The sequence below is a fragment of the Branchiostoma belcheri genome, unplaced genomic scaffold, assembly GCF_001625305.1.
Source record: "Branchiostoma belcheri isolate BF01 breed outbred unplaced genomic scaffold, Haploidv18h27 scaffold6, whole genome shotgun sequence".
Taxonomy (NCBI): domain Eukaryota; kingdom Metazoa; phylum Chordata; class Leptocardii; order Amphioxiformes; family Branchiostomatidae; genus Branchiostoma; species Branchiostoma belcheri.
This window is the reverse complement of record NW_017804242.1, coordinates 1,319,979-1,336,648: the sequence shown is the minus strand read 5'-3', so window position 1 is coordinate 1,336,648 and position 16,670 is coordinate 1,319,979. Positions and strand designations below refer to the sequence as shown.

The 16,670-nt window shown below is 41.9% G+C and overlaps 2 protein-coding genes across 2 annotated transcripts; one reads left to right on the top strand and one right to left on the bottom strand.

The window, feature by feature from the left end:
* Nucleotides 1-870: 870 nt before the first annotated feature.
* Nucleotides 871-5,663, bottom strand: LOC109482384 (diphosphomevalonate decarboxylase-like). The gene is made up of 6 exons (XM_019785087.1): nt 5,516-5,663; nt 4,248-4,515; nt 3,542-3,628; nt 2,858-3,023; nt 2,296-2,490; nt 871-1,804 (listed from the first exon to the last, which is right to left on the bottom strand). The coding sequence occupies exons 1-6, from the start codon at nt 5,553-5,555 to the stop codon at nt 1,340-1,342; spliced, it is 1,221 nt and encodes a 406-aa protein (XP_019640646.1). The 5' UTR covers nt 5,556-5,663; the 3' UTR covers nt 871-1,339.
* Nucleotides 5,664-5,897: 234 nt separating this feature from the next.
* On the top strand, nt 5,898-13,993 carry LOC109482369 (ubiquitin-associated protein 1-like). Its single transcript, XM_019785065.1, is given in 10 exon segments — nt 5,898-6,188; nt 7,301-7,380; nt 8,172-8,242; nt 8,467-8,523; nt 9,203-10,267; nt 11,434-11,496; nt 12,589-12,616; nt 12,619-12,773; nt 13,146-13,247; nt 13,719-13,993. Coding segments are annotated over 9 exon segments (1,710 nt in total). The 5' UTR covers nt 5,898-6,188; nt 7,301-7,337; the 3' UTR covers nt 13,845-13,993.
* Nucleotides 13,994-16,670: the final 2,677 nt, after the last annotated feature.

Here is a 16,670-nt window from a genome sequence, read left to right as displayed (position 1 = left end):
CGAGAAGCTTCTCTGGCCGGCTACCTTCTCTGGCCAATTAATACCCTTTTTTAAGTCGATTTCTACGATTTATTCAGCCTGCATAAGAAGTCTGGTGGAGACTATATTGTGTGCGCCATACAGCACGGGCAGTAATAAACTAGACGTGATGAAGGGAGACAGAAACCACTCAGCAATATGAGGTAACACCTGTGTGCACAGTGCGTACATGTACATTATGGCAGTAAACTTAATGTTCAGCGTTGCATAACGTGAAACTGACAGTTTTCTTTTTCTATGGACATCTCTGCAACTAGCAGGAAAGTATATCATTTTTATCGTAGATAGCTGCATGTAGAAGTCAATCGAAACAGACAACGTGATTGTGGTAGATGAAGAAAGCGAAAAGGGTGACAGAAATGCACTGGGAAAACATGCAAGAAGAGAGGGTAATGCCCTATAAAGTATTGTATGCACATTAGAGTTTGGATGGTTGAATCTGTGATGTCCCAACTAACAGCAAAACATATAGTGAAAATAATTTGCTGACTATGATATTCTAAGAGCAAGAAGATGTTTTACATATCATGTGTAAAACTCACTGCACAAAAACGTATGACATCTTCAACAACGTAAAAACAATCTACCATTATACAAAAGACTATGTCGTTTGTGCTGAAAGTCTGAATACACCAGTTTTGTATATGTTATTACAAGCTGCGTAAGACCGGACTGTAATGTTTCAACCACTCACACAGGGTAGGACCACCTATTCTTTTCGATAACATGCTAAAGGTGTGGCTACAAATTTCAGAAGTGCTACTTAGGGTAAGTAGTACTAAGGCTGCGTACTGTTTCAACAAAACAATGAACTAGACAACCTTGCAAATATATTAGAATCATCAGAGGTTTATTTGTAAGTACTACATATAATGTGATAATTGGCATAGAAACATTTGTTCATGGATTTACAAAGCTTCATTGTAGAGGACTTTCATTTTCCCAAACTTCCCAAACATGTGTAACTAGCTTCAGTATAGTGCTCTGACCCCAGCTGCACTTAACACATGCCTAACGATTTAAAAAATGGCTTTAAAAAGTATTTTGGCTTCTGATTGGAATCATCAAATAGATCAACATGTACATCACATAGGTCAGTTGTAGACTAGGGCCAGGAAGATTCAGTAGCAGATTTTATAATACAGCAATGAAATTTTATAATATAAGTTGACAATATGTCTTGTTACACATTGTCTTGTTAGAGTCCAATAATTTAAAAAATGTTTATTCACCTCTTAAAAAGATCAATGTCTTGTTTGTCCTACTAACTCTTCAGACATGCTGATGGCTTGAAATGCTTCTAGTTTTGTTTCTTCGGCCATCCGTTCTCATCCAGCAGTGCCTGTTGAGGGTTTGTGAGGACCTGTGGATCCTGTCCTGCCTTGGTGTGGATGATGTACTGCACCGCGCCCGGCGAGGGCTCCAAACCGACCGAGTCCAGCAGGTCCGATGAAACGTCCTTCCTGCATACGTCTGGCAGGCCGCGGACAAACGTACGTTCCGAGTCGTTGTTAGCGTTTGCGGGGAAGAAGTGTTTGAGTAGTGCCAACACCTCGGGCACGTCGTCCTGTAGGAGGTACAGCACGGCGTTGGGCCCGGCGTCGAACGTGTACGCGGCCTTGACCTTCCCGTGGTGGCGGTTATACCTGTGCACCAGGTGGATGATCTGCTTGGACGTCTCGTTGAGGTAGAATATGGGCGGGTAGGTGTCCAGGCACGTGGCGTGGAACTGGTTGCTGTCCCTCATGGTGATCTCCCCGAACGCCTGGAATGAATGAGTGAGTGAATGAATGAGTGAGTGAGTGAGTGAGTGAGTGAATGAATGAATGAATGAATGAATGAAGGAATGAATGAATGAATGATTTTTCCTGAGCCCAGCCCGTGAGGGCTTATACGACACCATTTCAGTAATACATAAACAAAAGAGAATCAAAGGTACAGATAACAGAATCCAAACGAAAACACAACTAAAGGTAGGCTATATACAATAATGGTGAACAAAGTGAACTCATAACAGATCATAAATGCAAATAAACAAATCTGTACATAATGCACCAAGATTTCACCTGGATGCTTAATGTGTAATTTACTATGTTGATAAAATAAGTTTCCCTGTAGTATAATGTCAATAATAGCAGTTGAACGTGTATGTAAATAATAGTTGTATTTTATGTAAAGGACTCCAGGAAGAATAGTGATGTACATATTATCACTAATGGGAGATTCCTAAATAAACAAACAAACAAACAAACAAACCTGGAAGTCCCTGTCCAGGACGGCCCGCTTCATGTCGTCCTGTCGGGACGGGACCACGTGCTCGGCCCTGTACGCCACCAGCGCGCTCGTCCTCACCGTGGTCTGCATCCCCTCCGTGCTGCCGACCGCCTTCTTCCCGGCGTTCACCACCACCACCAGCACCCGGAGCTCCGGCCAGTGCTCGGCGGGGGCCACCTGTAAACATTGTTATTGTTTATTTTGCCTACGTTTGAATTATTGTGATAACAATTCCTTATGTATATATGTATTATTTCATATCGATTTCATTTCATCTCAATTTATGTATACTACTGTTTCATTATTGTTATTGTATCATTTTGCCCATGTTTGAATTGTTTTGATAACAATTCCTTATGTATGTATGCCTTATTTCAATTCAATTATGTTTACTTTTGGTTAGTATAGAGGAGGAGGGCTTAGCATAAGCTAAATAAGCTTTTTTCCCTCCTCCTGCACCTGTTTTATTCATTAATTTACTATGTATAATTTTTTTATTGCTGCTGTGCAAATAATAAACAAACAAACAAACAAAAACAAAGACCTGTTTCGCGACGCTGTCCGACCCGTCCTCCGCCCTCCCCATGGTCCACTCCACGAACCCGCCATACATGCTGCGGCAGGCGCTCCCGGAGCCCTGCCTCGCGATGTGCGACACGTCTCCGTCTATCCCGAACAGCCGGGCCAGCGACTGCACCAGACAGGCGTACCTGGTACGAATATGTACAGTTCAGTTGTACTGTGCAAGCACGTTTAACCCTCGGAAGACAGGGAACAACAGACGGTAAACCGGAGAGTGAGTGTGAGTGAGTGAGTGAGTAGGCCCGACTAGCCTGGTTTAATACCAAACCTCTTATAGCTCCTGAGTCCTACATCCTCTCCGAGAAATTTGCGTCCAGAGGATGTAGGGACTCGGGAGCTATAATAGGTCTGGTAACCAGGCTAGGGCTAGACCAGGTGAAGGTAAACATTATGCATTTGCTTTGCAAATGTTACACCTTTCTAGTTTACACTTCCTCAGTTATTCATCTGTGTATTAGTCATGCTTCAGCATTTATGTTCTAGTATGTATGTTATATCTCTAAGGTCCTATTATAATTTTGTTACCATGATTATGTAAACTTATGAAATGTTACCTCAGTTTATTTCCGACTATACACTTAGATATTATCTGCTGGGATTTTACTTTGCCTATCACTTGTTTTATTGCACACGGCTTTGCACGTACCCCGCTGCCGAGGACGCCAGCCCCGCCGCGGTCGGGAAGTTGTTCTCCGAGCAGATGTGGACGCAGCAGCCCAGCAGGTCACCGGACCTTTAAGAACAAGAAATTGTCATACCTTCAAATACCAGAGTTTTCAACCAAGGATTGAGGCGTTCAAAAATTCACGCTTTCTTACACCTATCACAGAGTGGAACTCTCTGTCAGCAAGTACAGTAGGGGCATTGTCATTAGATAGCTTTAAACACTATTTAGAGTTAGATTTTGAAGGGTTAGGTGTGACAAGTCGTTCAGTGTAATATAGCCAGCTGCCGCCACCAAAGGGCAGTTATACCGGCTATAAAGATACAGAAGCTGGTGTGTTACACAGAAGGGCAGTTATATCAGCTACACAGATACAGAAGCTGGTGTGTTACACCAAAGGACAGTTATACCGGCAATACAGATACAGAAGCTGGTGTTACATCAAAGGGCAGTTATACAGATACAGAAGCTGGTGTGTTACACCGAAGGGTAATTATAGTATTTATACCGGCTATACAGATACAGAAGCTGGTGTGTTACACCGAAGGGCAGTTAAACTGGTTATACAGATACAGAAGCTGGTGTGTTACACCGAAGGGCAGTTATACCGGCTATACAGATACAGAAGCTGGTGTGTTACACCAAAGGGCAGTTATACCGGCTTAAAACAGATGGTACAGAAACAGACCTCTCCTCCTCGTGCTTCCGCTTCCTTGCGAGCCGTCGGATCTCCCCGAGACACTTCTGCAGCCTGGGCGTGTCGATGGACTGCTCCTGCCCGTTGAGCCAGATGCGGTCCCTCTTGAAGTCGACGCTGGCAGCCACGGTGGTGCGAGTGCACAGCTGGTCCTGAGACAGGGTGACGCTAAGGGAGGGGTTGATGGGCAGGACGAGCTGCTCATCTCGCTTCCCCCAGTACTTGATGACTGCGATGTTCACAGGGGCTGTGCATGTCACTGTAGGAGTATAAACAGAAATATCAATATCTCTTATGTACTATTTCATGGCAGCAACAGTGAAAAGTAGTTCAGTCAACGCCTTCAAGACCAAACTGGCAGTGGAATGGAAACACCACCCGGACCGTTACGGCTACAATTTCTCACACTGAACTGCCTTTTACTGTCTAACTACATGGCAGTCTTATTACCCTGGGAAAGGGTACCAAGTTACCAACCGACCTGGCTTCAGGTGAATATAAATTAGACTAGAAAGGTAACATTTGCAAAGCAAAGGCATAATGTTTACCTTCGCATATGGTTTGCTCTCTTAATTCACTTTCATATACATGTAAATTTAAATGGTGAGAGGAGTCTAAATCTGTCCTGCTATAAAATTGCAACATGATGTAACGCAACACTAGTCACCATGGTGACAGACGTCTGGTTCAGGTAATTGACATTATTTGTTTGGAGACGATTATTAGAAGAATAGGAAGAAGAAACAGGGCAAAAACAATATGTTTTCCTTCTGTGATTGAAAAGATAAATATCTTAAATATATTTTAACATTATGTACTGATTTCATGACTGATTGGATTAAATTAAATCAGACAATGTTTCTTTTAACTTTTTGAAGAAGCCATCACCCAAATAAAACCAATGCGAAAATTGCAAAATTCCCCGACTGGATGAAGCTGTCGTACAACTTGTGTTGTGGTAAGATCCGTGGTGTGACCACTCGATTGACCAATCAGGGGCCAGCACACAAAAGCGCCAGTGTTTGTTTCTTAAAAAATGGTGCCCAGAACATTTGGACTGATTTAACTTACGAACTGTTTAAAGATCCATTGAACCTGAAGAAAGCACAACAGAGCAACACTTTCCAAAGTATTCTTTGGCACTGTATGACATTTTAAGGCAGAATTTTTACATAAATCCCCACTTAAGCTTACACACAACTTAATCTGGCGCGAATAAAATGATATTCAGTTTTCACACATATGACAAAACGACTTACCTTGTGAAATTGGTTTCGTACTTGCACGGCCGTTCTCCATGACTTGAGCTCGGTCTCTGCAGGGTCTCTGTTGTCGTGTTTCCTACATTCAGGACAAGAAAAAGACCAAACTGCATGCAAGACAAAGTTGTGAACATATGGGCCGATCGTAAGGTCAAAGGTTATAATACGGAACAAACCATTTAGATATATCGAGTCGTTTGTTTAGAGCCACATGTATTTCTTAGATGTCAAAATTTCCTATTAAAATATTCTAAAATGTACCTTTCAGTTCGAAATGTAGATTTTATGACTATTTACCAGAGAAACGTTCCTGACATTTATATGTTTTGTCAACATATCCCCCCTCTGAATGGTTTAGTCCATATGTGTCATATGACTAGCAGAATTTACACGGTGAAAGGTTACAGGAAGACATTAAGTTCACAGTCATTTTTAGCACTTTGGGATCCGCCGAATTACACAAGATTAGAGATTTCGCCCCTTAGAACACTTCTGCGCATTGAAAAACGCAAGGATTGGTGAAATTTATGATAGTGACGTCACATCCTAAATTTAGAGCCAATATGGCTGCCACTCGTAAGCTGGATTTGCCAAGCTCGGAACACCTTCCATAAGTTATCGTCCAATCTGTCGACGTCAGGTCGATCTAGAAGCAACCATCATCAACTTGGTACGTATGGTAAGCCTTCCTGTACATAACTGTGCTCCGGAAAAGATTGTTTTCGTGTTTATTTCGTTTTTATGTCATCGAATCTAACCAGCTGATGACATCATCTTGAAGTGATTTGTCCCAGTTGTACCGTGAGTGTACTCTCATGTGACTCAAAGGGAACACCTAGCACCTGCGACACTCATTGTTCTTTGTTTTAAAAGGACTGCCAGGTTGTCCCTGGTACGGACTATTTCGTTTGTTGTCCCGAACGCGTTTGATTTCCTACTTTCCACTGCATCGACTAATACATACTCCAAAGGAGGAAAATTATATCTGATTCTGAAAGCTTTTTGTGCCAAGTGAAATACTAGTACGTATTACGTATTTCATACAACATTTTATCCAAGGCATATTTAATACTACAGTCATTACTGCAAAGATCAGACAGCAGTATGAAGTTTGTACTGTAAGTATACTAATGTGATTCTGAGTATATCATTTTATGTGTATGTGATAATCATCTCTTCACGAAAAAGATCTAGAGTCATTAATTTCAATATGTAGCCCTTTAATTAAAAAGAAAAAATGACAGAAACAGTTCAAGTTAGCATCAATTGAGTTCCAAAATCTTGCTGTGATCATCTATTATTCAAACAGAATAATGGGTGATAATTTGCAAGCAAGCTATAAGGAGGTCAGGTCACAGCAACTGGCCAAATTACATTGGTACATAATATCCAATCAGATGTGGGTCAAGCAAATAATGGACAGAGATTGTTAAGAAATTTAGCCTTTATATTAGAAGCCTTTCGTAATGCAAAGGTAGGATTGTGTTCACTAATGCTGATTTTCTTTTCTACATGTAACATTATGTAGTTGATTAATTTTTCTTCATATTGCAGGAGACCATTTTACTGTATATACTAATCTTCAAGCAGATCATACGGTGGCAAGGCAGTGTCCATTGGCCAGAGCCTAGAGGAGTGTCTTCAGCCATCCTCTGGCCAATGGGTACCGCCTTGCCACCCTATGATCTGCTTGGAGATATACATGTATACTAGATGCAGACTGGTTTGGTTAGGATATGTTCTGTGTGCTAACTGTTTTATCATTATTTCGTTGATTTTCAGGTCTAGAAGTAGCCAGTCAGTTGAAGAAGATAATGCTATGGCGTTTGGGAGGGGCTTAGAGAGACAAAACTCTGCCACCTGTGAGTATCAGCTGGGTTTTTACCTTTTACCTACTAGTAGTGATCAAATTAGCCCACAGCAAGTAAATTTTATGACTGGTTTCCTCAATATGCAGACTCCAAGAGTGAAAAAAATACCATTTGATGTATTAAGTTTAATCATTGCCAAAGAACTTGAACAAGAGATGAATTCAGGATTCAGGTTTGAATACTGACCTGGGACTGATGTGATAAGATCTGATCTATGTGGCCAGGTGGTCACTACAAACAGGCTTAACAATATCCTAACAGTCAAATGTGATCAAAATACTGTGAAAAATGTGAAAAATATAGGGAATTTGCATATGACCCCTGACATCCTGCATCAAGGAAGTGCGTGCGTACGATCAGTCCTGTTTACACGACGCCCGGAGGCACGAAAAGTCATAAAAACTCCCCGCTGGGCGATCTAGAGGTGGCGTACGAAAATTTCGTACGAAACTTGCGTACGCAAATTGGGACCTGTTTACACGGAGGGAAAACCTTTGCGTACGCAATTTTCGTACGAAATTTGCGTACGCCATTTTCGTATGCACGGATTTTGTCGCCGTGTAAACCGGGTGTTAATGCTTATGTCAATGGGAAGTTATTTGAGACACTGCCAAAAACGTGGTCTCATTGGGAAGGTAGTCCAAATGTACATGTTTGTATCTGTTAGAAAGTTACTAGTAGTAGATATATGTATAGATTTTTATTAACATATATTTGTTACTGAATGAACCAAACTTTATGTACATGTTACATGCACATGCTTATTTTTAAATGTATACCAGTTACAGGGCTAAGTGCTGCATTGGATGGAATAGAGATCAAAGTTGGAGAGAGTTTCAAGCCACCCAGAAGGGTAAGTTTGTTTCTTCTAATGACTTATTTCCTAGGCCTTTCCCTGATTTTCAAAATCAAACAGATTTAGTGTAAATGCTCTCTTCAGTTTTTTTAGGAATTTCGGCCCAGACCTGAATGTACAGATACCTAGGTAATTTGACAACACATGATGTGTCATCATTTACTAAGTAAATACTAGAACTCTACTTGTTTCTCTGATCATGTACTCTACCTTTCCAACAGGTAACCCTACCTATCAGCTATCACCACAAGAATCCGTCAGAAGCACTCTCACTTGAGGTAAGGCCTGTACATCTTGACACAGTATTTGCAACAACCTTTCCTTCGCAAAGTCATGACACCATGATTGAATATATACATTTTTGTATGACCACTGTATTACAGAATGTTTTCAATTGTGAAATTGTACCACTGTAAAAAGCTTCCATTCCCCTTCTATTGCAAAATATTGCTGTACTCTGTAGTCAATGTTGCTAATGCGATGCAGTCATTAACTAAAGTTTCCATTCAAGAGAATGGCTTGTGATGACTATAGTTTTATAAAGAAGCTGTGGAATTAGATTGAAGTCATGCTTTTAAGCAAGCTTTTAGCTTTGATTGCTTTCATGTGTATCCCAGATACTGTCACCCCTTGCTCCCCTCCAAAAGTTTTCTCCATGCTGCATGCTCCATGGCCCTCAACTCTGCCTCTCTAATGCCAAGACAAGTGTATATCTGTTGTAATCTGGTCCCTCTATCTCTTTGGCTTTCCTGGGGTCTGGGGTTGGCAAATTGGCATGTAGATTTTATTGGAGTTTTGAAATATATATTTTCTTTATGCATGTTACATTATGACCCCCAACATGAGAACAAATGTACATCTCTAGTCCCTCCAACTCTTTGGCAGTCTTCCCATGCTCAGGAAAAAGCATAGCTTTGATGGGAGTTATAAAATATTTTGTCTTTCTGCCTGTTACAGTATGACTTCCGACACGAGAACAGCGTTCTGGAGATGGCCAAGAAGCGGAGGGAGTACCAGCAGGCTATGGAAGCGCAGCGAAGGGCAGAAAACGAGGCTTCTTCCTCGTGTCCATCGCCACCAGCGAACGATGCCACAGACACTAACAGCAGTCCCCCGGGGGAGACGACAACGGCCTCCCTCCCCAGGCCCCCCACGAACCCCGCCCTAGCCAGCTACGACCCCTCCAGCATCCTCCAGCCGCAGCCTGCTGCGCCGAAAACACAGGATAGCCAGGAGGGGAAACCGAAGGCGCCGGCGGCAAGCTTCAAAATCACGGACTTTGAGGGCGAGTCGAGCCCGTTTGACGACATGGAACTCAAGACGATAAACGTGATGGAGGAGCTGAAGACTGTTCTGTTGGACTCGACCGTCTGCTCGGACGGCGAGGAGCAACGTCCGGCGGACTCGAATGGAGCGGCGCCCTCCGCCGCCGACCAGGAGAGGGTCGAGGTCACGGTCACGAGGAAACATGGCAGCAGGGTCGCGTTCAAAGCCAGGTCGGAGAGCGGCGGTGGCGGGAAAGCTGCGGACAGTAACGGTATCCCCAACGGGGTGATACCCAGCGCGGCCGCCACCTCCAAACTCGTGGCGGCCAACAACCCCTTCCTAAAAAACAGCCCGCTCCCGCCAATACCAACGGCTTCGCCTGAGCTGGATGCCAGCAGTCCCCCTGGCCTGCCGTACCCCACCACGCACTCTGACACAGGGGGACTGCTGGTGGATGTCCCAAACACGGGGAGTAAACCGGTTGATATAGGTCCAGGCTACATGAGACATGCACTTCCGGAGGGTGCATCCAATGGCCCCCTCCCCACAGGACCTAGCTCCCTCCCCACGGCAGTAGCCAACCCCCTGTATGAACAGGTGATCCCCCTCAGCCCCCCCTCCAGCACATCTGCCAGCCCCGCCCTGGAGGAGGACAGGACCCTGCCGTCAGACTCGGCCGCGCGCAGCGGTCAGAACTCACCGAGGGGTCACCCGCTTCCTCCGCTGCCCCCGCGGTCAAGTCCATCTTCAAATCAGGTGACTTTGTTTGTTTTTCAGTTGATCACATACATGTATTTTGAATATGCACACCATCTAAACACGGTAGCAGGTCTAGGTATCTACTGGAGTATGTTTTCCAGTTGATCACATACATTTACTAACATATGTACATGTATGTACATGTACCTGTATTATGAATCTAAACAAGGTAGCAGGTCTAGATATCTACCGTACGGCACATGTATGTGTGTATCTACATATATTTGTAATTTCATTTGTATTGGAGAAATATCTTCATTGGAAAATATGAGGACTAGACGAGTGAGTGCATGTTAATATGTGAAAGAATTTGTGCATGGGCAAATTTGATGGGCCATTGACACTGCTTGTCTGAACCTTTATGACACTGAAGTTAGCCGTTTGACTATCAGTTCTCTATTGGTTAAGTGTAATTGGCCATATGTGACCGAGTATGCATTATTTAGAAGGTAGGGAAGAGTTTTACGGTTGGTCCCATGGGATATCAGTTCACCCAAAGGTACAGTCAAGTCAAGTCAAGCAAGCAGTATCTCTATATTTGCAGTAGCCAGAACTACAGGAATAATCGGGGAATTGGAGAGGTTCTATGCGGGAGTGGCAAACTGTACTCCTTTAGCAGACTATTCTTTTGCTTCTGAAGTCTGGTAAAGGCGAGAGAGATTCATTTAAATACCGGCTGCTGAAATTCCTGTCTTCATGATGAAGACACTTACTGGTGAAATTTCTGTCCACCCAAAATATAGGTGGCAACTTTCCTGACTGGAATACTCCAAATTCATGTAGTTTTGCTTACTTGTACAGGGTACATTGAATGCCATATACTACATGTATATGATATAGTATAGTATAGTACTACATATATGATATACATTTTGTAGTCTAACCTTCATCAATGTAGATATTATTATAATATATAGTATATAGTCTAGCCATTGTGACATGATGGTAACAAGCCCCAAACAGGTTTGTATATATGTTTTTTTTTTCAACCTGACCTTCTTCAACTTGCTTCCACTCTATTTCGTAATGTGTGACTGGCTAACACAGAACTACTGCTTGAATAGTACTGAAGAGTGAACTAATAGTATGTCACATAGTCACTTCAGTTTGACTTGGATGATAACAGCCCCTGTCTTGTGTTTTGTTTCCCTTGCGACTTTCAGGTTCTAGCCTCTGGTACGACTCAGGTACTTGACTCTGGAGTTGAGGTGGACAGTTTTGGTTTGGTACGTTTTACGGTGTTAACGCACTACTTTAATTTCACCATTTCATCTTAATTTGTTATCGTTTGATGTTGTTGTTTTCTTTTCTTTGACAAAATACCATAGGTGCATACGAAGGTGTCATTTCTATGTTCACAGGGTGAATTTTTCTGAACATTTGTCAGATTGAGAAAGACAAAAGCATTCATGGAGGAAATTCTCATACTCTCCAAGCAGAGGTTTTGCTTCAGGTGCAGTGGCTGCGATTTCTTTCTTCTTCCATTATTGTGGCGACCACTTGTGATATCCCAGACTGAAACCTCTGCTTGGAAAATTGCAGATGTGCAATGCTTGTATCCATATTTTTTGGTCACTAGATATTTTTTGACTTTCAGAAAAATTCTCATTGTACATCAAGTCTTGTTTTCCCATTACATCCTTCAAAAGCAGTTCCCATGTTGCCTTGTGACAAATCGTAGGCATCTTCCTTTGTTTCATTTCCCCATCACTAATACTTCACAGCAGGTGGTTGACAATTTGCAGGGGTAATCGGGCATGTTATTATTATTGTACATGTGTTTAGAAGTAGAGGTGACCAACCAATGTAGCGTGCTCTTGCATGGCGGGGGTTTTCAATAGAGATTTTAGCTCGGTGTCATATTACCATGCATCATTCATGTTCTAATTGTGTTATTCCATCCTGTGGTACGGAGGGATACAACAATCAGTCATGTCTTTTGGGGTCAGTGCTACCATGTACATGTAGACCCCTCAAAACAACTGCAGTTCAAATTACTTCCTTGAAAATACATAAACATGGCTAACATTCACTACACCCCAAAATTCTGACTGTTGCATCCCCCTGTATTGAATTGTGTCATTTTTTGCTTACATGATCTATTTGCTTAGCTTAACTATCACTGTAACTTACAAATCTAAATACTGGTATTCAAGACAACTATGTAGCCATACAATGTATATTATAGGCAGCTTACAGCAGCGCCAGAATCAACCAGTCAGATCAAAAAGCTTTGATGTGAAAGATCCAAATGATGGAAGATAATTCATTAATGCAAACTTTATTTTCCATGTTCACCCCCCCCTCCACACCCACAGCCCCTTAACCCGTTCCCAGCCCTGCCCCCACCCCCACCTCGAGTGCGGCAGACGTCCGTGAGCCGGAGTGTTTGAGAAGTCTGGACGTGTCGGGGAAGCGGTTTGTCAGCAGCATTACAGGCATGGGCTTCCCTCTGGAGAGAGTGGCCTGGGCTGTGCAGACATTCGGACAGGATGACAAGAAGGTAACAATCTTCTGAGTTAACCTGGGTGCCATCCTATCTGTATACCGGGAACCCAGGTATATAAATTGGATGGCACCCAGGCTATTTATTGAATAACCAGTGGGTTTCTATATGCAACGTTTTGGTGACTGACTTTCAGAACTACATTTGTCATTGTTGCCCTGAAGAAGGTGACAGATGACCACTGAAATATCAAATGTGATCAGTAATTTTCTGAAAATAGAGCCTGGAAAATAAACCGAGAGCCACAACTTAGCATTTTAAAAGTCACTCTTTATACCAATGAATGCTCTCAAATAAAAAATAGCATTGTTTGTGGTCTTAATGCTGCTGTAAGCTCATACATGACACTAAGCTCTATTATTTTCCCAGGTCATAGACAGACTGTGTTTGCTGGACAGACTGTGTCAACGTGGTTTTCCCGAGTCCAGAGTAGAAGAAGCTCTAGACTTCCACAGTGGCTCAGAGGCAGAGGTACATGTACTGATGATGATTTTGGCCTTTGATGTACATAACACAATTACTCTTGCCCTTGTATACTGTATATTGTTGTATCGTCTGTATGTATGTACTTGGAGCTTCTCTGAAAAGTAGTTCCAATTCACTGAGAGCGGAATTCTGACTGCCAATCCCTGCTGGCTACCAGCCAAATCCTGACACCTTCAAAGCATTACATGTACTTCCATACTGGAGCCTTTGATGCCAAGTTTTGATTGTGACAGATAATTGTAAGGTCCTATTTGAACTGATCTACACATACTCACACACACATATCCTGTTAAGCATTGATAAAAGACCATGAGTTCCTATTGCTAGTTTAGGAAAAGTTACAAGTGTATGGTCACATGCTTTTGGGTAGGAGGCCCAAGCAGCCCAGATGGATTGTGTAACACAGGCAAAAATAAATGATGAGTCTGTTGTTAATGAGTCCTACTGCCTTCACAGGTTGGCAGCTACCTGTCGCTGCTGCTGAAGTTTGAGGAGATGGGATTCCCACAGGACAAGATCAAGGAGGCTCTGATAGTCAGCAGTAACGACGAACACAAGGCTCTAGACATGCTCATGACGTGAGCACTGCTGTACCGTAAACCCCTGGAGAGCCCCAAATCTCACACAGGATCAGTCGTGGCCTATAGGCAGCACGTCGGCAGATTGTATTGCACCCGCGTGAAACCCGTAATGTATTGTGCGTAGCACTTCGGCAGGACGAGTCATATACATGATGTAAGGTCGTGTTCGAGTATATACGGTTGACATACCGACTGTAGTTTCCAAATATTTCCACATCGGAAAAGATGTCATCTGCAAGAGGAAAAATTCTGATGCAACATTGGCCAAACACCCGACCAAAACGGTGAAAAGGCAGGGTTTACGTGCAGGTGCAGTACATTCTGCTGATGTGCTGGCCTAGGCCTGTGGATACTTTTGTTCTGGTTACAAGTCTGATTGCTTAATGACCATGCAAATTGCCAAATGTGTCCAGCCAGCTATATCCTACATGATACAAAAGAATCAAGCAACTAGATTCTCTGAATGGTTGGACTTTTCAGATAGCATCCACTATCACTCATCAGCACCACATGCCTGCAAAGATGGTGTGTTACACTGATGAGCAGCTATACCGGCTATACAGAAGCGACAGAGAAATCTTTCTCTGCCATGCCCACTATGTTTCTCAGTCACCAATAATGGACGCTATCTGAAATGTCTGAGTCTTTCCAGAATTTATCCAGTTGCTAGACTTATTTTGCATTACGATATGTTCTAGGGACGTCTAACATTCATCAACATGATGTATCCTGTGTCCCTTAGTACCATTGGTACACTATTGTACATGCCATACTATGCTCTGCCTGTGTCTACAGTCTATCCTCTCTGACTGCTGATGTCAAAGCTCCAAATTTTTAGACACAAGGCAAAATGTATTCAAATATCTGGTAACAAACTGTCTACACAGCATCATAAGCACAGCAAAAATGCAATATATTTAGGCAACTTTTTTTGCCACAAGCTTTTCCAGAGGTTTGAAATTCCTGTCACAGACGTTTTTTAAAGTTTCATTAACACTTTGTGTGGTAAATTGTGCAGAAGTACAAATGGACTATCTAAAATAAATGATGTTGGGACTCATTCAGGTGAAAGGCTGCAGGTGGTGGAATATTTTAGTTGATTTGGTCAGTAAATAAAAAGTCTGCCCCAGGTTGAGACTAGAAAACATGAATGCCTCAGTTGTAGAGGTAGTTTGTCAGCATAGTCAGCATTTTGGTGATCGACGTTAATGAATTTTTTAGGTAATTTTTTTTTTTTTTGAGAATGGAGAAGTCAGGTTTTAATAACACTGTCCTATTTGTGGCCAAAAGGTTGTAGACTTGTTACTGAATATGGATTTTTGGTATATCAAATGTTTTCAAGTGCATGTACATGTACCTATCTACATACATGTATAGTTGTAAAAAATATGTAAAGATCTAACAACACACTTGTTCTGCACAGTTCATGATTCACTGAAGTCTGGGTTTATTTTGTAGTAAACATGATTCTTGTCATATCATGTTGTAGAAGTCAGAAACTCACATTAAATGCATAAAATGTACTGTGAATCTACTTAGTTTTGCAGTGGTTTTATTGGGGTTGGAAAGAAAAAAGTTTCTCGGGGTTTTAATTTCGCACTTGAAACAATTCTATAGTACAGTAGGGTAATACAATTGGAAATGCATATTTGCTGTGTCATAAATTTGCGGTGTAGAACTCACACTGAAAAGAAAACCACTGCAGAACTTTCCAGATTTACAGTAAAACTACAATGTACAAAATGTACTAGTGATGAGTGGACACTACACTGTGCTGTTAACAATTGTCAGGGAAGGTCCTGAAAACCTGCTGCTTGATGAGGAAGAATGTGGGGAGTTTTGTAAATTTTCTTATCACAATGAGTAAACCCCTGTACAGACCTATGCTATGTATATTAATGGTACATAACGTATTTGTGTAATTTTACTATCCCGGAGGCCAGGTCTGGTCTAACGTTGCTAACGGGTGCAAGGGTTTGTGCAGAAAACAAGTATCACGTTTATCTATTACATGGACTAGGAAGAACTACTGGAATTGAGTTGTAATGCAAATGTATTTGATGAGATCATGAAGAAATTGATTTGCACCCAAAAGCTGAGCAAATTTTTGTCATTAAAAACTAGTTTTAATATTGGTTTCTGCATTGGTTTTTCAGGTCTAGAAAAAAAAAACTTTTCAAGTCAGCCACATTCCTTCAGTTTGGCACTTGCAGAGGTTGTACCTTTGCGAAAATACACTGAGGATTTTTTTTCTCAATTCTCTTCGAGATACTGTTCTTACATTGAATCATAATTGTCCGTGTCATGGACAAACAACATGGTTAGGGCTTGTTGGCATGGCAGGGAACTGAGGTAAGAAAAGTGCATCATTTGGCAGATGTGATGAAGTTGTACAAGACCAAGAGGCCTTTACTTTGTAATTACTGCCCCCCATAGTGGAAACATACATGTGCCCAATGGCAGATGTACGTTTTAAGTTGCCAGCCAGATCCTAATTTCTAGTGCATTACCATTTGCATCGACAATATTGTAGTTCACCTCAAAGTGAAAAGAATAATTCTGCAGATGAGCTTTAGTTTTTGGGTACTAATTTCATTTACTTCAGGAACTTTGCAGAATGTTTAACTATTGGGCAGTACATGTACCCTGAGTTCATGTTATATACATGTAATATGTGCATATGAGGACAATAAAAGAAATAATTTTTATCTAAAGTGTTGAGTTTCCTTGTGTTGATTTCATTTTCTTTTTCAACTTTGGTGCAAAATTGACGTTAAAACTGCTACATTGTACATTCAACATTCTTTTGAATGAACAGATACATGTA

What these genes read in the sequence shown, in the direction of transcription:
- LOC109482384 (XM_019785087.1), bottom strand. Translation starts at nt 5,555, where the DNA reads ATGGAGAACGGCCGTGCAAGTACGAAACCAATTTCACAAG. An exon ending in CGGAAGCACGAGGAGGAGAG is followed by an intron (nt 3,629 to 4,247) that starts GTCTGTTTCTGT and finishes TTGTTCTTAAAG; the next exon opens with GTCCGGTGACCTGCTGGGCT. An exon ending in CTGGCGTCCTCGGCAGCGGG is followed by an intron (nt 3,024 to 3,541) that starts GTACGTGCAAAG and finishes TATTCGTACCAG; the next exon opens with GTACGCCTGTCTGGTGCAGT.